Source organism: Lygodium microphyllum, chromosome 15 (assembly GCF_053477565.2).
Source record: "Lygodium microphyllum isolate KBCC chromosome 15, Lygodium_microphyllum_v1.1.10, whole genome shotgun sequence".
Taxonomy (NCBI): Eukaryota; Viridiplantae; Streptophyta; class Polypodiopsida; order Schizaeales; family Lygodiaceae; genus Lygodium; species Lygodium microphyllum.
Window position 1 is genome coordinate 133,648,318 of NC_141149.1, and position 27,157 is coordinate 133,675,474.

Here is a 27,157-nt window from a genome sequence, read left to right on the forward strand (position 1 = left end):
TCGTTAGGGGGAATGCCACCCTTTAACATTGTACCTTCCACTCCATCTCCTTTATCTCCGCCAGGCCTTGTGTCAAGTTCGTATAACCCTTTTGAGTCATATGAGCCAAAACCCTCTTTTATTTCTTCTTTTGTTGTGCAGGATCCACATGATTTCAATATATTAACTTTAATAAAGGAGACTCTCAAAGCAGACACCCTTCATCATGTATATCTCTACCATATGTTTCATTTAAGCAAGTAAACCACACTTCTCAACTCCCTCCCATCCCACTACTATCTTCTCCACATTCTGATCTACTCACATCCTCATTCCAAAATCTTGGATTATACACCTCACTTCCACTCAAAGCACACTAGGAATTGGATCTTCCATCTCCGCTCCTAATACTTTCTCTTTCTCCATTCCACCATCTACCTACCCTCCATTCACTCCACCTCTTGGTGCATCGTTAGGGGGAATGCCACCCTTTAACATTGTACCTTCCACCCCATCTCCTTTATCTCCGCCAGGCCTTGTGTCAAGTTCGTATAACCCTGTTGAGTCATATGAGCCAAAACCCTCTCCTATTTCTTCTTTTGTTGTGCAAGATCCAGATGATTTTCAGTATATTAACTTTAATAAAGGAGGCTCTCAAAGCAGACAGCCTTCATCATGTATATCTCTACCATGTGTTTCATTTAAGCATGTAAACCACACTTCTCAACTCCCTCCCATCCCACCACTATCTTCTCCGCATTCTAATACTCACATCCTCATTCCAAAATCTTGGATTATACACCTCACTTCCACTCAAAGCACACTAGGAATTGGATCTTCCATCTCCGCTTCTTTTGTTGTGCAGGATCCAGATGATTTTCCGTATATTAACTTTAATAAAGGAGGCTCTCAAAGCAGACACCCTTCATCATGTATATCTCTACCATGTGTTTCATTTAAGCAAGTAAACCACACTTCTCAACTCCCTCCCATCCCACCACTATCTTCTCCACATTTTAATCTACTCACATCCTCATTCCAAAATCTTGGATTATACACCTCACTTCCACTCAAAGCACACTAGGAATTGGATCTTCCATCTCAGCTCCTAATACTTTCTCTTTCTCCATTCCACCGTCTACATACCCTCCATTCACTCCACCTCTTGGTGAATCGTTAGGGAGAATGCCACCCTTTAACATTGTACCTTCCACTCCATCTCCTTTATCTCCGCTAGGCCTTGTGTCAAGTTCGTATAGCCCTTTTGAGTCATATGAGCCAAAACCCTCTCTTATTTCTTCTTTTGTTGTGCAGGATCCAGATGATTTTCAGTATATTAACTTTAATAAAGGAGACTCTCAAAGCAGACACCCTTCATCATGTATATCTCTACCATGTGTTTCATTTAAGCAAGTAAACCACTCCCATCCCACCACTATCTTCTCCACATTCTAATCTACTCACATCCCCATTCCAAAATCTTGGATTATACACCTCACTTCCACTCAAAGCACACTAGGAATTGGATCTTCCATCTCCGCTCCTAATACTTTCTCTTTCTCCATTCCACCATCTACCTACCCTCCATTCACTCCACCTCCTAGTGCATCGTTAGGGGAAATGCCACCCTTTAACATTGTACCTTCCACGTACCCCCACCTTACCACATCCTTCCACTCTGGGACAGTTGTGATGGGCACTCCCCTCACTACACCCAGACACTCACAAATCCCCCACATGACCTTTCAAACATAAGGATATTCATCCTTTGCTTATGGATTGTAGTCCCACATCCCTTGGATCACTCCTAAGCAGGGATTTCCATCCTCTACTCCCCGTGTCCCTATCCCTCCACCTTGGGCTCCACAAGAGCAGTTACCATGCCCATACCCAATCCGCCCTTGCCCACATTTGAATCCGCTATGCACACTTCTTGTATGCATGGTGAGCACTTTGAGATTACTTCCCAAGTGTACTCCACTCCACCTCCCTATCCACCCTATCCCCATTACACACCTTCTCCATCTCCTAACACTACCACTCCTGTTGCAAAGGCCAAAAATGCCTTCACGGATAAGACTCGTTTTAATGGGTCAAATTTCGCCACTTGGTTGAACTTCATGCAACAACTGCTTGAATCTCAGGGACTTTGGGACCTTGTCATTGGTACCGACACTCACCATAATCACATCCATCAATGGAGAGCCCGCAATGCCACAGCCAATGTTGAGTTAATGCAAGGCCTGCTTCCTGAATTCCACTCTTAGTTGTAGCATTTCCCCCTCGCATCTGAACACTATGCGGCACAAGATCGCACTCGACATATCAATCTCCATTTTGAGCTTCAAGAGTTTTCCATTAAGGAAGGGGATGATCGGAAAGCCAAGTTAGTCAAGTATCGGCATTTACTAGCCGAGTTTGCACTATTGGCTCCTCGAAGTTAGACAACGATCAGGTTATGTTCTTCTTGAACACGTTGCCCGATAAATACTTCCATTTTATCTAGCATATTATCTCACTACCTAGATTACCAACCTACAAGTTTGGGTATCAGTTCTTGCGTTACGTGAGGCTACATGATTAAGTCCACAAGAAGTCCTCCACACACATCCATTCATAGCGGCAAGGGTTGGTTGCCTCTTCTTCAAGAGGGAAAACCAATAGTGGCAAAAACTCACAAGATGCAAAGGCAAGCCAAAACAACGGTGACACCACTTCCTCTGACGAAACCAAAGAAACACAACCCCTTTTTCAACAAATTTCTAATAAAAATAGATTTTATACACACTGCCAGAGATCGGGCCAAGTGGACGAGGAGTATCATACCAAGGCCCAAGGTCTTCCTCCTAGAAAACCACCACAGACTATTGCAACTGCCTCCACTTCAACTAGCCAATCCAGTGGGGCTACACCTCTCGCTGCTATACCATCAACTCCATCTACCCCAATGGCTACTGGATATGTGGCATGGGGACAGTCTCAACAACCTATCTCCTTCACTACTCTTGAAGGATTGACTAATTGGTCTGCTAGTAACTCACCTATTGCACTTTACGCATCCACTCATAGTGGCCATATACTTAAACCTTTCCCTTTTTAGACTTCCGCTACATACTTACGTACTCATTGCATTGCACTTAGTTTTGGTTTCTTTTATTTTATTTTCAATTTTGTTTTTTGAAGCATCTCACTACTCACCTCTATGCTTGCAGATTTTAATCTCTTTTGCAAGGTTTTATATTTTAGTGTAGGGCTAACATGCAAGTTTGCACCAATCCTTCCTGAGCTGGAGATAGGAGCTACGCATCGTTTCTTTTAGGCTTAGCTTTGGGTCTAAGAGGGGGTGTTGAGCTAAAACATGTTTTACAACAGATTAGCATTTCTAAATAGCTCCAAAACACACTTATTTAATGAAAAATGCAAATTTGATGCGTGGTTCGAAAGAGTTTTAGTGGTCCTTCAACATCTTTCAACATCTATAAACAAACGGACTGCCCACATTCAACCTTATCCTTTTGTGCAGGTTTCTCACTCTACTGTGTAGATTTCAACCATCAACCACCTATCATCTGTTGTCCAGCCATCACCGACTATATCCCATCACTATCCAACCCTAGGCAGCCTGTTTTCAGCCATCACCTTGCTGTTTGGAGGTCTCCATTTGCTATGTGATCATAGCATCTAATTAACCTGCGTTTTCAACATTTGGTGCCAGGCAACAGGCTGTTGCCATCTCTCCCACCAGGCGACTGCTGCACTACCCGCATTTTTGCTGTCCAACATGCCTTCCATATCAGTAAACACATCTCCTATCGTCGTCTGACTATTTTTTGCCTTGAGTGATCAGTTTTCAGCCCTCTCTGATGATACACTACTATGTTTACCAAATTTCAGCCTCCAACTATTGTGTTTTGGTGACCAACGTACTGCCCTTCATTATTCAACACTCTCTCATCTCCAGTTGATGGTTACAACACTTGGGATCCATCTCCGATGGACATCACTCTCCAACACTGCATTGCTTTGTCCTTGGGCATTCTATACACTCTTACATTCATTTACAACATTCATTCACTTCAGAGTTTCTTCTCTCTGTGTTTGTCTCTATGTTTGAGTTTTGAGTTTTTCCATTTAGGTTTTGAGTTTTGCTTGTCTCTATCTGAGTCTTTGTGTTTCAATCTTGGTCATACATACTGTGTTTACTCAATGCAAACCCTAGCATATCTTCACATTGGTAATCTTCAATTATGATTGGAGACGATGGCTTTGGTAATCTTCCAAGGATATAGGATGTATGACATCACTCCAAGACTAAAACATGGAATACATGATGGATTTTCATGGACAGCGAAAGCTGGAGACAATAGGTGACTAGATTTACTTGGCAAAGAATCTTGAAGGGCCCAAGTCATTGATAATCCAATTTCCGGGAGGGGCCAAAAGAATGTAGATCCGGTCTAAAAAGCCAAATTTGAACTCCAATTTTGTATCATGGGAGTTGCATGCGAAGCTCATCTGCACATCTCTTATATTTCTCTTGAGCTTGTTTGATCTATGATGGCAACTCTTTATGAATATCAAAGAGGTGTTGAGCTAAGTCTATAGCAACTAGATTCTTCTCCTATGATCTTATACGATTGTCTTGTCTATCCTTGGGTGTTGACCATAATTAGCAAAGAATGGTGTGAGTTGAGTGGAGGCATGGGAAGAATTATTGTATGCAAACTCAACAAGGGATAATAGATCCAACCAATTGTCTTGATGATGGTTTATTGTGCATCTAAGATATTGCTTCAAGCCTTAATTGATTCTTTCTGTTTGTCCATCACTTTGTAGGTGATTGGCTACAGAAAGATTCACTTATACTCCCTAAAGTTTAAAGAGACTTGACTTCAGTTGCGTAAGTTTCAAGATTACTAAATTCTATTGATCATGGGCTTCATCACCTTCTTTTGGTGCTAAGTAGAATCTTCAAGATAAAGCATCTGGCTTCCCTTGTTGGTAGCTAGGTCTATAGGTAATGACTAAAGTCGAATCTAAATAAGAAACCACTCCATCTTGCTTAGCAACAATTCAAGACACGAGAAGTCATAAAATACTCGTGATTCATATAGATAGTGATCTTATGAGGGGCACCTTCAAGTAGGCATCGCCAAGTCTCCAAGCAATCCACAATACCTAGAAGTTCTTAGATCATGAATTTCATAGTTGATTTCTGTAGCAAAGAATTTTCTCGAGTGGAAAGCTACTGGATGAACTCGGTTGTCATCACCGATTTGGGATAGAACAAATCCAAGTGCAAAATCCAATGCATGTCTCCATGATAAAGGGCTTCAATGGATCTACATGGATAGGCATGGGTGTTGATGTGAAGGCTACTTTAATCTTTGAAAAGCTTGTTCAACTTTTTGATCCCATAAAAACTTGTCCTTTCTAGTTAGGTTGGTGATGAGGGGCAAAATAATCACTGCAATCCTTAATAAGGATTTTATAAAATTTTGTAAAATCCCAAAAAGCATTGAAATGCCATTTTAAAATAGTTTGTACCTTCTTAGAATCCATAGAAATTCCCTTCTCAGGAGGGGCGTTCCCCAAAAACTCAATTTCAATTTGATGAAAAGAACACCTTTCCAACTTTGCATACAAGCCTACTTCCTACAATTTATGTAAGAGTATTTTGACATGATGCTCATGCTCCTCTTGGTTCTTGGGAAAAATCAAGATGTCATCCAAATAGATCACAATAAAGTCGTCCAAGTATTCTTAAAAGATCTCATTCATTATATGTTGGAAAACTGTCAAAGCATTCATGAGACCAAATGGCATGACAACATATTCAAAATGCCCATACTTTGTATGAAAACTCGTCTTCCATTCATCGCCTTCCTTTATCCTGACAAGATTGTAAGTGCCACGAAGATCTATCTTGGTAAAGACTTTGGCTTTCCCAAGTCATTCAAGGAGTTCTAGAATCAAGGAAAGAGGGTAGTGATTCTTGATAGTAATCTTATTAAGCCCTCTATAATCTACACATATATGAAGGGATTCATTTTTTTTCTTTATGAATAGAATTGGAGCATCCACTGGAGATTTTGAATGACATATGAATCCCTTGGCAAGATTCTCATCAATATATTTCCTCAACTCTGCTAATTCATCTTGGGATAGCTTATAAATGGGGCCGAAAGAAGGTTGAGCTCCTTCTTGTAAACCTATTGCACAATTATAAGTTCAATAGTCTAGTAGCATATCCCCATTCTTCTTTTCAAACACATCCTTAAAGTCTACATATTGAGTTGGGAGTGTATCCAAGCTTTGGTCCTTTGACTTCTCCATTGGAATTGCATAAATCAAAAAGCATGGATTCTTCTTTGCTTACCACATGAACATCTTTGCCCCAATGTATATTGGTCGAGAATTCTTCATTTTACTAGCCTCCGTTCAACCTTTTTAGACCTCCAATTGATATCGTGGTTATATAATTCTAGCTAGGGCAACCAATTAACAACAATACAATTTAGGCAATGGATGATGTTGAAGGTTATATGTGATACAAGACTCCTTAGGGTAACTTTTATGGGTCAAGTCTCATACCTGAAGGCTGATATCTCCCGAAGCACGAGATCGACCATCAATTACTATTGCACATATTGGCTTTGCTTTCCTTAGAAGTTGTATACCATGTTGCTTTGCAAATTTCTCATCCATAAAGCATACTATGCCTCTAGATTCTAACAAAGCTTGTCTATCTATCTATCTTCCTTTATAGGTAACATAAAGCTAAACATTGGATCTACAAATAGAAGGAGACCTTCCTTTGGATTTCTTGAAGCTTTGTCTAGCCACATGGACACCATGAATTTTCATCCTTCCTCTGTTAGGATAATATTTAGCTATGCGTCCCGATTAGCTACAATACATGCATGATCAATTAATGCATCGCCTTTGTTTTCCTTAAGCTATCAATGGCTTAAACAGCATCATATCAATTTGCCTAGGCTCTACCTCAGATACTTGGTCTTCTTGGGCAGTTGGGTCTTCAAAAGTCTTCATCATGCATCAATTCAAAGCGGCTCCTCGACGTCTTTCTTATCTTCTCTCAAACAAGCGGTTGTCAGATTCAATTGCTTGAGAGAGAAATTCACTAAGTGTATGCACTTTGGGCATGGTGAACAAAAGATCTTTAACATCATCTTTTAATCCCCAACGGAATTGACTAATAAAATAATCTTCATGCCATGTTAAATCACATGTGAGTTGCCAAAATTCTAACGCATAGATCGAGGCAAGTCTCAACCCTTGGCATAAATTTCTAATCTTTGTTTCAACAACTCTTGCTTTGTCTACTTCTCCAAAATGTGGCAGAGAACTCTTGTAGAAAGGCCTCAAAATTGTATAGCAATGGGGATACCTTCTCAAGAAAGGGGACAAACCAAGAGAGAGATGTACCTAAGAGGAGAGTTCCTACGAGGCCATCCCTAGAAGCATCATTTGGGAAATGATTTGGTTGCGTATATTTAAACAATCATACCTACTGGAGGAAACCTCTGAATTTTGACCTTGTGCCATTAAATTTCTCTAGAAGACTGACCTTTGGTTCTTTCCTATATTGACCGTGAAGATTGCCAGTAGTAGTTGATGGACCTCTAGCTTGATATAGGTTTGTCTCTTGAATTTCTTGAAGTTGTCGTTGTAGGTCTTGCACAACTAAGCCCGAAGTTTGTGGTTGCTCTGCTTGTAGCTTTGCATTACTTTCTTGAAGCTCTTGGATTTTCTATTGCATGCTTTGTAAAAAAGCGACAATACCTTTTATCGCGAACTCCAAGCAGACTAGGTAAGATCGTAGTAAGAGAGTCTTGCCAAACTATTATGAGCAAGGCAAGTGCTCTTCGAGAGCAAGGAGATTGCTCTCACAACTTACAAGAGAAGAACTTGAAAGAGAAATTAAACTAGAACTTGATTGCAAGATACTCGCTTACAAGAAAACTTGATTACAAGAGAATGCTTACAAGAGTGCAGCTTGATTACAAAACAAGACTCGATGCAAGACAACACTGTAACAAGACAAGAACTAGAAGAGAACTTACCTCACAGGAGTCTCACAACTAGTGTTGGCAAGACTGAAGGGCTTGTAACCCAAGACCCCTATTTATACTAGACTTGAGGAGGTTAAGGAAAATAAGCATCATTGATATGAAAGTGATGACATAAGCAATATTGATGTAAGCATTAATGCAAGCCTCTTCTAGAACTTTCCAAAGAATACACCTTCTTAGAATTGTCTAGTACTTTCTCAAATGTTCAAGAATGTACTAGAATGTTTTAGAATCTTCTAGAAACTGATGGAACCAACCAAGGGTTGCCCTTGCTTGAGCATCCGTCGCATTGCTCGAGCGTCCGTTGCAGTATGTTTGGTGGTGATAAAAAGTGAAGGGCATCTTCTTCCTTTTTCGCTCTCTTGACTTGTTAGGGCAACGGGATCCATGGTCCCACAACTTGTGGAAACCAAACTTCAAGGCCATGAGGCAATATCACTATCTTAAGGATGCAACTAATAATGTTACAGAAGCTCTTAGTAAGATCCTGAAAGTACATGCTTTATCATATATTAGAACCGCAATATAATTCCATTCTTTGAAGGGGTGTTCCAAGCACATCCTCACTTTGGAAAGGTTTGGCAACCAATCCAAGGTGGAACACATATCCAAAAAGCCTAGACAATCTAAACATTCAAAAGTTGGCTATCAAAAGAAAAGTAGAAATAAGGTAATCTAGTGTCATGAAGCATCTAGATAGTGTTGGACACCCTACATACACCAAAATTTGGCCTTGGTGAACTAGTTCTTAAATTGGCCCCATATGAAGACTTTTGCATAGACTTATGTATGCAATTGCCCATAACATGAGCTCAACAATGAATTCCCCATATAAATTTAGGCCATGACAAATATAAATCATCATAGACCATTTGTGTGCGATATCTTTTTGACATCAATTTGAGTGGAAGTGTTGCCTTCCAAAGATTGAATAGCCTTATTGTACTTCTTTAAACATGATTTTTCGAAACATCATCTATGCAATTTTCCTTTTCGGTAGTTGTTCACCCTTGGATGAGTTTTCATATCTCACAAAAGATGGGGCAATAAATGGAAATATTAATCATCCCAAAATCTTCACCCAAACACTAGGCAACAACCTATGTACTTGCACTTTTGAATTTACAATTTAAAAAGATGGCAAAAAAGCCTCCCCATTTCAATATATAATAAGATGTTCTCTTTTGCATTATAATTAGGAAAGATAGAGACCAAGAAAATCAATGTGTAGTGTGGAGACCTTGACTCTAAACATTCATAGATAGAGACGAAGAAAATCAATGTGTATTGTGGAGATCTTGACTCTAAACATTCATAGATATTGCAAGTGTTTATTAGAAGCCTTGGCTCGAACATTCATTCAAGTATTTCAATCCAAACAACTAGAAAACTACCATGTGCTTAGTTTAAAATCAAGCGCTAATTCTGGATGAAGAAAAACCTAAGCCGGGAGCAACGAGTTATTCTGTCAAGTTTGAGTGTCTAATGGTGTATTTGGTGTCAAGTTCGAGTGTCTAATGGCGTATTTGGTCCGAGAATGCACCGATTGATCCAACTGCATAAGCACTTGCGTTTTTCATGAACATGAAAGTTTGTTTTCATCTTTCTGGACTATATGCTCATCTTTTCGCCTACATCAGTGTAGAAGGAGCATTATGGCCGTACCATATTGCACTTCTTAAAGACATTAAGCTGCACATCATAGAACTTCTGAACATTCAGCTTCTTTGTACGTCACTGATCAAACTATCAGATGCCACCACCTCACATTAACTGATGATAGAGAGTGCATCCTAAAGTAATGCTCGGAGGCAGAAAGAGAGAGAGAGAGAGAGAGAGAGAGAGACCGACCCTTTTGGAATGAGGTGAATTGTTAATTTCTCTCAAGGCCCTAGCACCTCTCTCGAGGGCCTCAGGATCAAAGCCAGACTTGGACTCATCGTAAGAGTGTCGGCTAGCGTCCTCTGCAGGAGGCGCGGAGGGAGAGTTTTGCGTGCCCGGAGGAGGAGGAGAAGGAGAGGAACGGAAGGGGAAAAGGAAGGAGGCGGCTCCGCGCGAGCCGTCGGCGTGCGCCGGTTCGTAAGAATACTGCTGCAAGGCCAAGTAGGTCGACGCCCCGACGAAGGCCGACGCCATGGAAGCTGCGCTCGCCATCCTTCCCATTGGGTCGTCTTAGCTTCTTCGCATGCCAGAGAGGCTCCTTGTGCAACAGGGTTTAAGGTTTAGCAGAAGAGAAGACACGCAAGTACGTTCTACAGGGTTTAAGGGAGATTTTAGGAGATTTTAGGAGAAAAGAGATGCACATGAGTGATACTAGGCACTCCATGCCTAGGCCATCCCAAGCATGACACCAAACCACTATTTTGTACTAAGAGTAGAACATCTAGAGGGTCAGGTAGCACAAAAGTGGTAGAGCATGGGCACGGGCACACGCAAAGGGCAAGAGTGGCCAAATATACAAGCGGGCAAGTGGCGAGACGGGGAGGTTGGGCCAGGTGCAAATGGCACAATGAAGGCCTACATTTTGCTAATGCATGCTCCCTCTCAAAACATTTTATTAAGAGGTTTGAGGGCATATGAGTACACATCACATGACACCCTGCCCCAAACATCTTAATTATATATATTAATATATAGTAAAGATAAAGATTATAGATTAGGATTTAGAAACGAAGGTCCTTGTGCAACATTAATGTTTTAGAGAAGCAAAAATGTACATTGATATAGGTGTTAATAGTTATCAATGTTTAAGAGAAGAGAAGACATGTAAATATATTCTATTAGGGTTTAACAAAGATTTTAGAAAAAGAGGAGAAATGCAAATAGGTTTTTATCAAGATTTCGATGGAAGAGAAGAAATGCAAATAGATTTCATTGAGATTGGAGAGAAAAGATCCTCATACAACATTAAAGTTTTAAAGAATCAAGAATGTACAATGCAATGGTTATCAAGGTTTAAGCGAATAGAAGAGAATATGTGCAAATATGTTCTATTAGTGTTTAAGAGAAAGGTTTTAAGAGAGGAGAAGAAATGCAAATAGTAATGCATCGGATGGAGATACCTTCATCTTATAGGTCCACTTACATGGCTGTGCATATTTGCACTTAGGCAAAGGAACTAACTCCTAGGTAACATTCTTTTTTAAAGAATCCATATTTGATTGCATAGCCCTCTTCCACTTATGATAGCCATCCCTAGTCATAGTATCAATATAATAAGAAGGATTACCACAATCCATGACCATGACAATGTCTAGAGATGAATTATATCTATTTGGTGATCTAGGAACCCTCGTACACATGTGTAAAACTGGCTCAACAAGAGTCTTTGTCTAACCCGCTTGTCTATCCTATATAACATGAGGCTGTCCATCATCCCATGGCACTCCTCCCTTTCTCACCATTAACAAGCTATCCAAGCCCTGCATCATGTGAAACAGGTTGTACAATCTGCTCATATGCTAGCTGCCCATCCTCTCGAAATTCCACTATGCGGATCTCAACCATGTTAATAAATTATCTTATCCTCATTAAAGATGACATCATGGCTATGTATACCCTTCTAGATTCAAGAATCCACAAGAGATAGCTCATTTCACCTAACTCTCCATAGCTAAGAGAAATACATTTCTTGAACTTAGGATCAAGATAACTTCGCTTGTCCCCAAGTACATGCATAAATGCCTCAAAAACCAAAAATAATCAAGTGATCATAACTAGGTCTCTTGCCAAACCATAAGCCATCTGATAGCTTGGTAGGAAACTTATTGATCAAATGCATTGCTATCTTTATAGCTTCATCCCAAAATCCATTAGTGAGGCAAGCATTAGAGAGCATACTAAGGACCCTTTCTTGGATGGCCATGTTCATCTTCTTAGCCACACCATTTTAGGTAGGATTCTCATGAGTTGTTAACTCTCTCTTGATATTGATTGACGTAAAAGTTCACAAAGGTATGCAACGTGTATTCTCCACCATTATCAAACTTCAAACACTTAAGCTTCTTGCCTAATTAATTCATTGCAAATGCCAAGAGCTTTTTAAAACCACAAGTGTTAGCCCACACAAATCACTATGAACCAGATCAATACATTCTAATCTTCTACTCCCACTACCTCTCTAATGCAATACTTTAGTTTGCTTTCCAAAGAGACAATGCTCCAAGAAACAAATGTCAAAAAATTTTAGATAAGGAAGATAGTTCAAATGGCACAATGCTTTCATTCTAGTGACTAACATATGACCTAAACGGCAATGCCATAAAGAAATAGATGGTTGTTTAGTAACACCTACAACATGATCTTTAATCCTAAAAACATGCAAAGGATACAAAGTACTAGGTTTTGGTTCTTTGGCCACGGTAAGAAGCCCTGGCAAATCTTCCATGCATGATCACCAATGATCACTCTATAACCACAATCATCAACTTGTCATGTACTAATCAAACTTTTTGTAAAGTTTGGAATATAACATACATTTCTCAAGACAAAAGAAGAACCATTTGGCAATTACAAGTGTATATCCCCAATATTAAGAATGTCACATGCATAGTTATTTCCAAGGCAAACACATCCTCTCTTTCCATCATCATAACTAGAGAACCACTCTCTATGTAGAGTAATATGAAACAATGCTCCAAAATCCAAAATCCAATTTTGAGACATACCATTATCCATGACAACCAAGAATGCTTCACCCAAAGAGGTTACATACAAAACATCACCATCATCACTACTATGTGCTTTTATCTCCTCTATATTCTCCTTGCTTTTCTCTTCCCTTTTGCCATCATCCATGTTTACCTTTTTCCCTTGTGCTTGTTCTTCCACTTGTAGTAGTCCTTTTTAATATATCCCTTCTTATTATAAAAGAAACATCCTACAGCCTTTTTGTTGCATGACATGCTTCTTGACTTGTCTCTCTCACGAAAATAGTGTTAAACTCATTGAGGTGGTTAGACATCGAAGCCCTCTCCTCCATGCGGAGATCAATGAGTTCTTTCAACCAATAAACTTGCAAAGATGTACTTTCTTTTTCATACAAGTTACCAAGCTTTTTCCATATACCATATGTACCTATCACATCTTTCACATTTAAATACATAGACTTTCAGGGTGTTAGCATAATAGTGGAGCATGCGAGCTCACCCAATTCCTCCCATGCATCTACATCTAGCTCATCCCAATCCTCCCATATATCCATGTCAGTATAATAGTGGAGTATGCCAATTCATCCATTTCCTCCCATGCATCTACATCCATGTCCTCAAGCTTAATATCATTACATCCATGTGATTCTTCTAGCCCAACACATTCTACATTTACTCTTTCCAATATGAAAAGTTTATCACATCAAGCCTTTCAATATTTAAATGATGCATTCATTGAACTCGATGAATAAGCCATAACGACAAAAGTATGTCTACACACAAAAAAATAGTAAGATATTCCTAATAGCAAGCTTAAAATAGACCAACAAATTGCAAATGGAGTATCCTCAAAGCCAAATAACAACTATCCAAATGTCAAACTAGCATAAAACAAATGAAAAAATGATATTTTAACACTCCCAAAGGCATATGAATTTTCTCAAGCTTTCATAAGTATTCTCACTATCTTCTAAGCATAAAATAATCATTGTTGGGACGAGGCCAAGTACATGCAAATTGCCTTCAAAAAATAATGTTAGCCCATTTAATCTCTATAAAGTGAGCACAAACCAACATGAGAAATCCTTTAATATGATAAAACCATCAAAATTTGTGTGTAACTTGAAGCAAAGAGCAATCCAAGTGCCTCTTTGTCGACTAATGTTTGAATGTTACAAAAAGGTGTCTGTGATAAAATAGATGCCTTGTAGCTTCTAGGTTATTAAAAAAAGTGGAAAAATGGCATGAGCAACCCGACTAAACAAAATACCTTAACACATGTTGTTTTTAGCATAAGCAACCTCTCTATGCATCTGGATCAGTAGCACTATCCCCATAGACATTGTAATCTCAACAAATCATCAAGTTTCTCTCTCTTTCCTTTTCTCTATTATTATAGACACAAGGAAAGCTCTGTTTAAGGTTTGAACTTAAGCCCTTTGCTTAGATCCTCTACTTGCATCAAATAGGCCCCCTATTTCCAAGAGATAAGCTATCCTCTTGCTTAATAAAACCACGTGCTTGCATACATAAAAACCTTACACCAATATCTCTTCTTGAGCAACATCAAAGACCAAGTTGTTTTACTTCAATCCTAGCTGCTAATGCCTATCCTGATCAATACCGAAATGGGCTATTGCTACCCCAAATTGAGCCGCAGTAACTCAAACACCTTCTTGACTTAGATTTGAGTTCCACGACAAAGCTTCACTCCTCGTGCTCCTCTCTTGAAGAATGAGCCTCCATGGACATCAAATGCTACTCTAATATTAGTTGAGAGGGAAGTAATGGTGGGATGTGAGGTAAAAGTTCTGGAGTATAAGAGAGTTGAGAGGGAGAAGAACACAAGAGAGTTATGTGGGTATAAAATGAATTGTACCCTTATTCTTTATTATATTCACTTATATATGACTATACAATTTATACTTATACAAGGGGTACTTGCTCAGCTATAGGCCATTGGCCTTTCCCCTAGCAATACATATATGTTCTATTAGGGTTTAAGAAAGGTTTTAGAAGAGGAGATGAACTACAAATAGATTTTATTGAGGTTTTAAGAAAAGAGAAATATGTTCTATCCAAGTGTAGAAGAGCCATTTTAAGAGAGGAGAAGAAGTGCAAATAGGTTTTATTGAGGTTTCAAAAAAGAGAAAAGTTTTTTAAATGTACATTACAAAAGGTGTTATCAAGGCTTTATTAAGGTTTAAGTGAAATTTTAAGAGAGGATAAGAAATGTAAATAGGTTTTGAAGGGAATATAAACTTTGCAAATACCTTTTGTTAAGGTTTAAGAGAAAATATAAAATGCTAATAATATTCATTATTTTGTAATGCACCAAGAGAACTTGTATTTTGTAATCAACAAGATGATGCTGTGACAAGGGCTTGTCTAAAGGAAGGGCTCATGTTGCGACACACATAACCAAAACGAGGTTAAAAGAAGGATAAAACTAGCAATTTATAATATTAGAAGTTGTATGATTAGTACTTATAAAATAAGATCAAATAATTCCAAATATTGATCATTACCTACTCTATTCACACAATTTAAGAAATGTCGAAATTCTAGATGTCTATGAAGCAAGATGTGGTTTGTACTTGCAAAGTTTAGACTTCTCTATGATTATTTAAATATGTCAATAACATGGTTTGAACACTATGCTTCACACATGATGAATTGGCTAACATGAAAGATGTAATTGCCTTTGAGAATTTATTTGCATTAAGTGTATGTCTTTGTCATTTGATTGAAACCAATGGCTAGTAAACATGCATAAGAATGTCAAAGGTTCATAAGAGTTTGAGCATCAAGTCATTGCAACACAATAACCCACTAGAATTTACTTTGATACAATAATTAACACCTCTTAGATTACCCAAAGCCACCCAACCTACCCATGTACATGACCTACTATATATGTAATAGTAAGCTATTTGACATAGACATCATCAAAGAATCATCCATTTGACTATTTTTACTATCAATGTGGTGAATAATATACTTTGAGCAATCAATAGTTTGGCGCATGCATGATGACTCTTCAAGAATGAGGAATCATTGAGGAAACTCAATGCTTCAAGATTCCATCCGACAAAGAATGGATAAAATACCAAGTCTTCATTAGATCTAGAATTTCATCACACATATGTGTAAAGGTACATACTTGTACAACCTGAAGAGCATTGGCTTGTATTGATTCAAGGATTTTAGCTTGCTTTATATCGTAGGATGTGCATGCAAAGGTTGAAATCCTTATGCTAGTTCCTTGATTAAATTTAAATTACACTACTATTAACAGCAAATGTGAAAGGCAAAGTCAAGGAAGGTCAAAGCAAAGTGAAAGCACAAGTATAAGATTTATTTGATGGTGGATTATTATTTTCAAAGTAATTTAGTGATTATTTTGGGAGACTTATATTATTTTTATAATGGTTGTGTTATTTTGTAAGAGCCCAGCTCATTTAACTTGTGTCAATTGTATTTATCACCCACAATTGTATTTATCACACTTGCAACTATTGTGTAGGTTGTGCACATGGATTTATGATTGCAATAGCACAAGCTAGTCTAATTAGGGCAAGGGATAAGCACGTTTCAAGGATTGAAGCGGCCTAGAACACACAAAGTGGGTAGGACTCTCAAAAGAGGGTGAAAACCCTAATTCACAGTTATGAAAACTCTAAAACGCAAATGGGACATCAACCTAAAGAAGTGACCTAACCCTAATCCTAATCTTGGTCTATATAAGAGTGGGAGGTTTGATTTGTATGTACCTTTTTGGTGAATTTATGTTGTAGAAGCTCTATCAATGTAACTATTGAAGGGAGTGTTAAGAAGATAAGGTGAGAGATTGTTACCAAAGTGAGTTGCATCTTTTGGAACAATAGAAGTCTATCTAATGTCTTGATTATTTTACTTAGCCCAACAACTACCTTGATTTTTCTTTTAGTATAAATTCCATTTCCATTATGTCACACCTCTAAAATGACAATATGGGGTCTTTTAAAAACTGCAAAAACACTATTACACTAATCATGCCTTAGAGAGTTACAAGCATGGCTTAACAGAGCATGAGTACTAGCATACCATGCAAGCCCCGTAGGGGCATTATCATGGTCTCAAATAGATCATCATGTACGTGAGAAGAACCAAAATTTTAGAAGGTTTTTATGCAAGTCTAAAAAGCTTGAATAGTTTTCTTTCCAATATTCAATTAGTAAAAGGGTTTGTGAAGGGAGGAAGCAATCTCTTGAAAAGAGCATTATGTATTACAAAGATTGGCTTCTTCCAATAGGAGTTGGGGGCCTCATTCATTTAAGCAAGCAATAACTTCTCAAGAGTTTACAATACCTCATAGCCAAAAACTTACACCATAACTCCCCAAATGTATACATGTTTCCACCAATACCTAAAAGAGATACTTCCTTAAACTTTCTTATGAACACTTTGTGTTAATAAAGCTACTTACATCATCCCAAAGATGAGTCTAAAGGGACTTACATCATCCCAAAGATGAGTCTAAAGGGACTTACATCATCCCAAAGATGAGTCTAAAGGGACTTCTCTAACAAAAAGTAGGATTCACCTGAGTGTTAAGAAATGTGCCCTAACCTACAAAATATGTGTTGTCCCTAGAACATGCTTCCTTTTGAAAGGTAGAGCTTGAGTGGAAGCACACATCTGGAAGCAAGAGCTGTGGCAGATGGAGCAAGAGAGAAAGAGAGAGAGATATCGTATGTGGGAACTTCAATAGTCATAATGTGTGACTAACCTTCCCTTATTCAATAGTCATTAAAAGAATAAAGAATAAAATGACAATGATGGGCACTTGCCACTTGTAGTGTACATGTGTGTGGTCATGGTGTGTAAAGTAAATACAAGGTAGTGTAGGCACATGCGCTTTTACCCCTAACAATCTCCCACTTAAATGTGAATGTGCCTCTAGTGAGGAGGGGATAAGAAAAAGCAACAAAGTACTATTAAAACTACAGCAGGATAAGGAGTAGATGTCATCTTAGTCTACACCAATCATCTTCCTAAGAAAGGCAAAACGTTCTATTGAGAGACTTTTAGTGAGAAGACATGTAGGGTTATTGTTAATCGAGATCTTGATAAGCTCAACAGACTTATCCTCTACTACCTCCCTAATGAAGTGATAGCACACATCAATGTGCTTTGTCTTTACATGGAAGATTGGATTATTGGCCTACTAAATAGCACTCATAGAATCCAAAATAGTGTAGGATTAATAATAATATCAAGGTCTATCACCAGATAGTCAAGGCTTCCTTGCAAGCCTTAGTGGATGTAACATACTCTATCTCAGTAGTAGATAAGGCCGTGCATTTCTGTACTCTAGACATCCATGAATTAGCACCTCTAGCAAAAGTGAAGATATAACTAGAGGCGGGCTTCCTATTATTTGCATATCCTATATAGTCAAAGTTATTGTAACCCATAATTGTAGTATCTTGACCACCATAACAAGTGCTCATATCTGCAGTGCCTTTCAAGTACCTCATGATACCCTTCACGGTGTCCCAATGTTGTCGACTAGGTGTAGCCATATAGCATGCCACAATCCCCACTACAAATGCTATATTTGAATGAGTGGCTATCATTACATACATCAAACTACTCACAACGGATGCATAAGGGATCTTGGTCATCTGGGCCTTCTACTCATCGGATTGGGAATAATCTTCCTAATGACTGACCTTCACATGGGAAGGTAAAGGACAACCAATAGGCTTAACATCTTGCATATGGAAACGCTCAAGGACCTTCTATATGCAGTCCTTCTGTGTCAAGCAAATGAGTCTTTTAGAGCGATTGCATGTGTTGCGCATGCCAAGAATATGTGAGGTGTGTCCCATATTCTTCATCTCAATGCTCTTCTTGAGTTGACTTTTCAAGGCATCCAGCTCATCATGAGTTCTCCGAACAATCAACATATTATCCACATAAAGTACTAGGAAAATAAGGTTGCCAGCACAAGCCTTCTTTATGTAGTGACGTAGATCCACATCACTATATGTATATCCTTGTGAATGCATGAAAGTATCAAACTTGTGGTACCATTCCCTAGGTGCTTGCTTAAGGCCATAAAGGCTCTTTCTCAAATTGCACACTAGGTGTTCTTTGTTTTTTTCCTCAAAGTCCTTAGGTTGTTGCATATAAATCTTATAATATAGGTCCCCATATAAGAAAGCCGTCTTTACATCCATAAGATAAAGGCCCAAATCTAATTGTGCAACCAAAGCTAGTGCTAAGCATAGGTAGTTACCTTGACCATAGGAGAGAAGACCTCATCAAAGTCAACACCATGCTCCTGCTTAAAACCCTTTGCAAGCAATTTGGCCTTATATGTTGGCTTGGGGTGTCCAAGGGTACTCTTCAACTTGTACACCCCACTTGCATGGCAAAGCACACTTTTCATTAGGCAAAGGAATCAAATCCCACGTATGATTTTTTTACAATGAGTCATACTCTGATAGCATACCTCTCTCCTAATAGTGACTATCACCCCTATGTATGGCCGCATCATAGGTAAAAGGCTTACCAATATTTGTCACCATAACATAGTCTATGGAGGGTACAACCGTATCTCTAGTAGATCCATCACAAAACAAGCTGTGGGACCTGTACATCTTGTCCAACATCATGATCATGGGCCATTGTAAGTTGTCTAATTGGTTGCAGGGTAATAGGAGTCTCCTCCTAAAATATGACTCTGCATACCTCAACTACATGCTCAGGTTGCTTATGCATCTTCTTCTCACATGGAAAACAACATCCTGGCTACACATGACCTTCCTAGCATGTGGATCCCATAGATGATAGTCCATCTCACATACATCCCCATAACCAAGAAAGATACATTCCACTAATTTAGGATCTAGCTTATTATGTTTGTCTTTGGAAACATGGCAAAAAGCCTCACATTGAAAGACACACAAATAAGCATACGATGGAGGTTTTCTACACCATACATCCTCTACAATTTGACAACCAATAGAAGTGTATTGGGATCTATTTATTAATTGTATGGTAGTAGTAACTGCCTTAGCCCAAAAATATTGTGATAAGCCTACCTAGCTAAGCATACTATGGACTCTCTCTTAAATCGTCCTACTCATGCACTCTGCAACACCATTCTGGGGCGGGGTGTAAGGGGCAGTCAACTAATGCTTTAATACCCTGCTCACTACAAAATTGCTCAAATGCTTTAGAGACATATTCATCCCCATTATTTGACCTTAGGTATTTCAAACTATACCTAGACTGGTTCTCAACAAGAGCAAGCTAACCCTGAAAGGTAGCCGATACATTTGATTTTTTCTTTATGGGATATGCCTAGACCTTATGTGAATAATCATAAATGAAAGTCACAAAGTACTTTATGCCACCTAGTGATTGGCAGGGCATGGGACCACATACATCAAAATAAACAAGGGATGGAGGCTCACTCATGCATGTAATGCTACTTCTTATGAGAACTACATGTTTACCTACCATAAAGACAATGATCACATCAATCAAAACATTTATAGTCAAGGGGTGAGAGATACTACAAATTAGAAAGAATTTTTATTTCTTTTAAGGGCATGTGTCCAAGGCGATGATGCTATAACGATACATATGGTATGTCCATAGCCAAAATATAGTAAATAGATCTAGATATAAGCAAGGGATAGAGGCTACCAGCCTTAGCACCTTCAGCAAAGACAAGATTCCCATGTGTAATCTTCCATATGGAATTACCAAAATATACATGATACCCTGCATCGTCAACTGTCTAACTGAGAGTAGGCTTTTGGTTAAAGTCAAAACATGATGTACATCATGTAAAACAAAAGTGTTTCCTGAAGCAAACTATAGTCTAACATGACTAATGCCAATAATATCCAATGCCAGGTCATTTCCTAGTATCACAGAACCTATAATGTTGCGATAGAAAGAAAATCAATCCTTATGTGGGATAACATGAAAAGAAGCCCCTAAAACAAGCAGCCAATGTTGAGAAAAAGTAGACGAGGCATCAACCAATTGACTGGCATTAAGAGAAGAAGCTACCAAGATGTAATCATCATTCGACTTGGGCTTCAAGGCATTTACCTCCTAAATTTTCATGCTAGACTTGCTAGTAACAATGCTATGATCATCAAACTTATCTTGCACTTTATCCTTTTCTTTCTCCTTACACTTATCATCATGTATCTTATGGCATTATGGCCTAATATGACCCTGTTTTCCACAATAATGACATGTAAGATAGGCTAATGACCATGGGACTTACTATGAGATTGCTCTCGTGAGATTGAGACATTTGCGAGTCTCTACCACGACAGTCATTACCGCTCTTACCTTCATGTTTGCCCTTAACCCTCAATGCATGAGAAGTATGGGATGTATCCACATTCTTTTTGTTTATCTCCTCTGTGAGAGTGAGGCACCCTCAACATCTTAGAGTTTCAAACTATCCTTAGACACACTAGCATACATCGCAGTACAAAAAGTGTCCCATGACTCAAGAAGTATCACAAGCAAGAATAAGGGAGAAAGATTATCCTTAAACTCAATGGCATGTGAAATCAACTAGCTGAAAATCAAGTGAAACTCATTCAAATGTGCATACACACTAGTCATTTCCTTCATGCAAAGGTCCATGACCTATTTCAATCAATACATCTATGAAGTAGGACTTTTCTTATCATAAAGATTACATATCTTCTCCCATAACTACCAAGCACTATCCTTAGATGCCACAACATTGAAATAAACATGATTTGACAATGACAATATAATAGTGGATTTACATAGCTCATCCAACTCATCCCAAGTATCTTGATCAATGCCTTTGGGCTTTACATTCTTGCTTTTCAAAGGCCTAACTTGCTTCTTTTGAACCATACTTGTCATATCTATGTCCTCCAATAGGTGAAGTTTGTGCCATCAAGCTTTTCAATCTTTAAAATAGCACTATCATTCAAAGAACTGGACATAATGACACTATATCAATGTAAAATACAAGAGAATGGGCTATTGTAAATTATTGAAAATTAGCCCCCAAACTCATCCAAAACACATAAAAACTTGGAGGGAATACCAAAGTATAGAGTTGTTCACCAACTACAAGTAATAAACTGCCAAAGTTCAATGTTTGCTGTCTAAGACATTGTTGAAAATTGTAATTACAACAATGGTGAAATAAACGTAGTTGTATATATCAATCCAACTATGAAAAAATAGCTAAGAAAGCAAGCTCCCACTACTAGGGATACAGTGAATAAAACTAGCAATGACTAAGCAAAGACCATCGGTATCAAAGACTATTACAGAATCAAATTGTTAGTAAGCCATATATCCCATAAGCATATATATAATTGAAAGACTACTGACAAAGGTAAACCAATGTCCAAAGCATACGTAATCAAATCAATTCATAAGAGGAGGTAATTGTATTTGATAGCATATACATGACCCAAGAGTCCCACTGTCTCAAAGAACTAAGCTTTGCCAAGTAAGTACAAGTGTCTTCCACACTAGAAGAGAATCTAGAATACAAAGCGAGAAAGCAAAAATCAAGACATATATATCAAAGCATATGGGAATCCCAAGCGCATCACAAATACTTCTAGGAGCATAAGTATCAAATGAGCCTTCAGTACTCGTAAGTGAGTGAGCATAAAAGCTAAAACAACATACTAAAAGCCCAAGTACATAAAATGTAGTTCAAATCCAAGTGTCAAAGCATGTCATAACCATATCTAGGCTCATACAACAATGTTGGATACCACCATAGATATTTAGCATACCTAAAATACCATGTAGGCACAATAGGCATTCAAAGCATGAAGCTCACTATTGTATGCTTATGAGATGCTTATTGTCCAAACTATTATGATAACAATAAATCTCTCCACCAAAACTAAGCTAATCAAGTTCTAAACAATCGAATAGCATCCCAAAAGCATAACTATACCATTCATACACCAAAATAGTATCCTTGAAGTATCAAACATGCATTATGGAATTTATTGTTTGCTATCCAAACCAAAATTGTTATGTTCTATGTGAAATAGATAATAGAAAACTCCATAAATTCAACTTTGCGAGTACCCAAATCTGTAGCTCTCCTTGTGCTCTTTGTTTTTAGCTATAAAACTTATGAATCCGATACTGTATACAAAAGTTATTGCCAAAATACGATAGTGTTATCAAGCTACCATAACTATCCATGACTTCTACAACATGCTCTGTATCCACTCAAAATGGATAGAATGGCTACTTCTCAGCTCAATATAGCACTCAACAAGGCTCAACTAAGCCTTGGGAAGCTTCTTGACAAGCCAAATAGAAGCACATGCATAGATGCAAGAGCAAAGCAAGAACTATGGCGGCAGATGGAGCAAGAGAGCAAGAGAGAGATATCATATGTGGGAATTCCAATAGTTACAATGTGTGATCGACCTTCCATTATTTAAGAGTCATTGAAAGAATAAGGAATAAAGTGATTATGATGGGCATCTATCACCTGTAGTGTACATATGGGCAGTCATGGTGTGTGAAGTAAATAAAGGATAGTGTGGGCACATGTGCCTTTACCCCCAACACCTTGATTCTCCTTGATAGGATTAGTCACCATATTGTGTTAATCTTCAATTTACAATCTTGGCCTTTTTGCATTTGAGTACACCATGTGCTCAGTAAAACAAGCACAAAATTTGGTAAATGACCTATCCAATGCTCAAGTTTAATACATCATACATTGAGCATCTAATGTTAAACAATCTTTCACCTTTTCTTGTATGTTAATCTCCCCTTTCTCAAATTAGTGCAAGCTTATCTAGTAAGAAGGGATTACTTTGATTTTTTTTGTATTCTTTCTCAATAAGTTCATCATGCACTTCATTGTTATTCATGGATGATTAGCATAAATTTGTTTATGTTCCTCTCATGTTGCTTACTATGTGTCTACTCTCATATGATCATGCTAGCACACTAAAGTGCTATCTATTTCCTTAAAGAATATGGTGGTCAACTACCTTGGTTCATTCAATAAATCTTTAGCCACTTTGAAGGTCTAATGCTTTTTGAAACTAGGACTTAAACTAAGTACAAGGTTGGGTTTTTAGAATGTACTTGACTTGCCTTTTCATACTTGGAAGCACTTAGTTTCTCATGTTGTACTTGAGGAGTGGTACAGTTTGGGATAGGTCCCTTGGTGTTTTCTTTTTCCTTGTTGTTTTAGTAAATCTATGGCAGTTTCTCAAACAACTATTTGATTTTATAGATAGAGTACATGCTTTTGAGGCACTTTCCTCTTGCGTTGTCTTTTTTAGTGTTTGCCCCTCCTAGTTAACCTTTTCCTTGATTGTTACCCAATGCTTGCAACATTGTCTCTTAAATTGGGTACATGTTGCCCATTTCCAAGTTTGTGTTGCACCTTATTTTCTCCTTTGTTAACAAGGACCTAGTTACTTGCTTAAGATTTTCCTTTGAGGATTGTTGTAGGATTGCCACCAAATATTTATCCCCCTTGCCAAAGGAAGCTCCAAATTTTTGGAGTATTGTTGTATTGCTTTATTGTTCGGTCCCTTTAGCTAAAACCTACAACTATTCTTGAATCCTTTAGCTCTTTCTCCAGGAGAAGCAAATTTGACACTTTAGCAAGGTCACTTAATGTAGCAAGCACACACATTGCTCCACCACGCGTTTGGTCAAACAAGTAAAGAAGCTTTGATCGCTTGACTAGCACCACTTTCTCCAAGCTAGATGTCATAGGTATCACTCGAAAAGTTCCAAACTTGGTCAAAGCTCGAATTTTCATGATTGTTTTCTGCCCTCGTGGTGGTGAGTTCTTCTTATGGAAGACCACCAAGTTTGCAACAAGGTTTTCAATGTACTCCTTCAAAGCTAAATCCTTCCGTCGATCTGCATACCGAGCTCCTCCTTGTCTTGACGCAAACTTATCTATATACAGTATGTCCTGAATGACAAAGTCAAATAAAAAAATATAATTAGCAACTAACCTAGAGTTATCAAAAAGCGATGAAACTTGACGGTAGGGTGTATCGGGTCCCCCGGGGTCCATTGATGAAATCTTGGCAAGAAAGTGGCCTTAGACACCGGGACAGGGTAGCTACAAGTATCATTTTTGGCCAAGATTTCACTGGTGGACTTTGGGGGACAAGAAAGTGGCCCCAAACACCTGGACAGGGTAGCTGCAAGCATCATTTTTGGCCAAGATTTCGCCGGTGGACTCCAGGGACTCGATGCACCCTACTGTCAAGTTTCATTACATAAAAATATATGGTAGTTAGAAATCTCACCTTCTCCAGATCATCTTGTATCTTCCTTTCCTCGTGTGTTAGCAAGGCACCTCTTTGGGCAGAGGGATCTACAAACTCCTTGGTAGAAAGCTGGGGCCTTCGTTCGAATAGATCATGTTGTAGTGCTTCAAATTCAGCATCTGACACAAGGTAATCTTCTTCAACATAGGTAATCTGCTCCTGTGCTGCTATGATGGCACTTACTGTATCTAAGCTTGTGCCATCATATCTTCTAATCTCTGCCATCGTCGGATGCACATCCATGTTATCATAATCAATCACGTCTTCCATCGAATCCTTGACTAGGATGGAAAACAACTATTCTTTCTTTATTTCCAAGTATTGCAGCATATCCGACAGAAGCAAGTATTGTACACCATCTACTTCAATGGGTGTCAAGGAGGTAAGGTTGGGTTTGTCGACTTGTGGCCGTTTTGAAGAAGATGGCACCATGAGAGCTAACCCTTGCTCTGCCACCATCCTGATGTTCCTCTTCAACATTAATGAGCTCTTCAATTGGCTCTTCTCTTGTGTATGTGATAGCAATAACCTATGGAGTTGTATCTTCATCACTCTTCTCCTCTAGGGGTGTATCCAATGCAAGGAGGTAAATTGCCAATGCACAATCACACTCCACAATATCCAAAGGTGTTGTACCTAGTGCACTGCTCATGGGAATAGTGCATACTCTGTGCGAAGAATCCACATGGGCTAGACACCTATTCACCACTTTTTGGTGATTCTTCCCTACCTGAAATACCATGAGCTACTCCAAAGGCACCCAAGTCATGTCGGATCTCTCGATGGAGTATGTGCATGTAGCAATGGTGGTGCTCACAAAGTCTTCCAAAACTTGAAGGGGGGGGGGATCCACTGATGAGAGCATGCTTTCAAGGTTGAAGTTCTTAGAGAAAACTTGAAATATCTCATTATCTTGGCTGGCAAAGATAGTCTCGTGGATCCATTTGTTAAAGTGTACGCGAGCATCCATCGTAGCAGGCAGGAGGGATGTGGTAGATGTAAAGACATGAAGAGAGAAAGTGTGAAATAAAATAATGAAACAAGAACTAAACTAGTTCTACCTTAAAAACCTTAAGTTTTAAACCATTAAGGGTTGTTCACATACGATATTTAGTTATGGCTTTACTTAATGTCTTTGTAAAGTTTATATACATAAGTACATGTGTCAATGTGGAAAATATATAGTAAGTGTATGATTTTGCATAAATACCATAATTTTTAAATATTGCAAATTTGCAAGCGATAATATTCTATTGGCCAAAAAAATCCAAAAATTTACAAGTGTTGGATATTACAACTTGTGGTGTTGGGATTTTTAGGGAGACTCTACAATTTCTAAAATATGTGAAGCTGTCGAATTTTTCTACCATCTAGTTTAAAATAGAAGCTAGCGGGTGGATTTTGCATTAACATTGTAATTTCCTAGCGCATTATACTCAAGGGCCAATCGTCCTCCATTTGCGACACTTGGGGCTCATGGCCCCCTTAGAAATGACAGTAACATCCATAGTTGCACTTTTATGCGTGTCTTGATCAAGGCACAACCATTTACCCTTGAGCAACCTCCATCTATGATACTTGAACACTAGGCATAAAGTCTGTCATTTGACAAAGTACTTGTAATTGGAAAAGAAAGTTGTAATATCCCAACAAGCTATCGAGTTTTCCCACCATCTAGTTTAAAATGGAAGCTAGCAGGTGGATTCTGCGTTAACATTGTAATTTCCTAGTGCATTATACTCAAGGGCCAATCGTCCTCCATTTGCAACACTTGGGGCTCGCGGTCCCCTCACAAATGACACTAACATCCATAGCTACACTTTCATGCGTGTCTTGATCAAGGCACAACCCTTTACCCTTGAGCATCCTCCATCTACGATACATATAAATTTTACTTGAAAGCCATGTCCCTTGTTGTGACTTGACACTCTCACTGTGTCAGGACTGTGAGTAAATTTTTATGTCCAAGTTTTACCTAGAATCCTTATTACATAATCCTTCGATGCACTTTTTATGACGTATGTGCTTTTGGTATGTCTCAAACCCTTACATTCCTTGAACATATGTGCAAAAATTG

General features: G+C 38.5%; 1 protein-coding gene across 1 annotated transcript in view; it reads right to left on the bottom strand.

Annotated features, from left to right (window-relative positions):
- The window catches only part of LOC148025095 (uncharacterized), a 43,117-nt gene extending 32,745 nt beyond the window's left edge, over nucleotides 1-10,372 (bottom strand). The window contains exon 1 of the mRNA XM_087694803.1: nucleotides 9,927-10,372. Coding sequence (XP_087550929.1) covers nucleotides 9,927-10,238 — 312 coding nt within the window. The 5' untranslated portion in view covers nucleotides 10,239-10,372. The remainder of the gene's footprint in view (nucleotides 1-9,926) is intronic.
- Nucleotides 10,373-27,157: the final 16,785 nt, after the last annotated feature.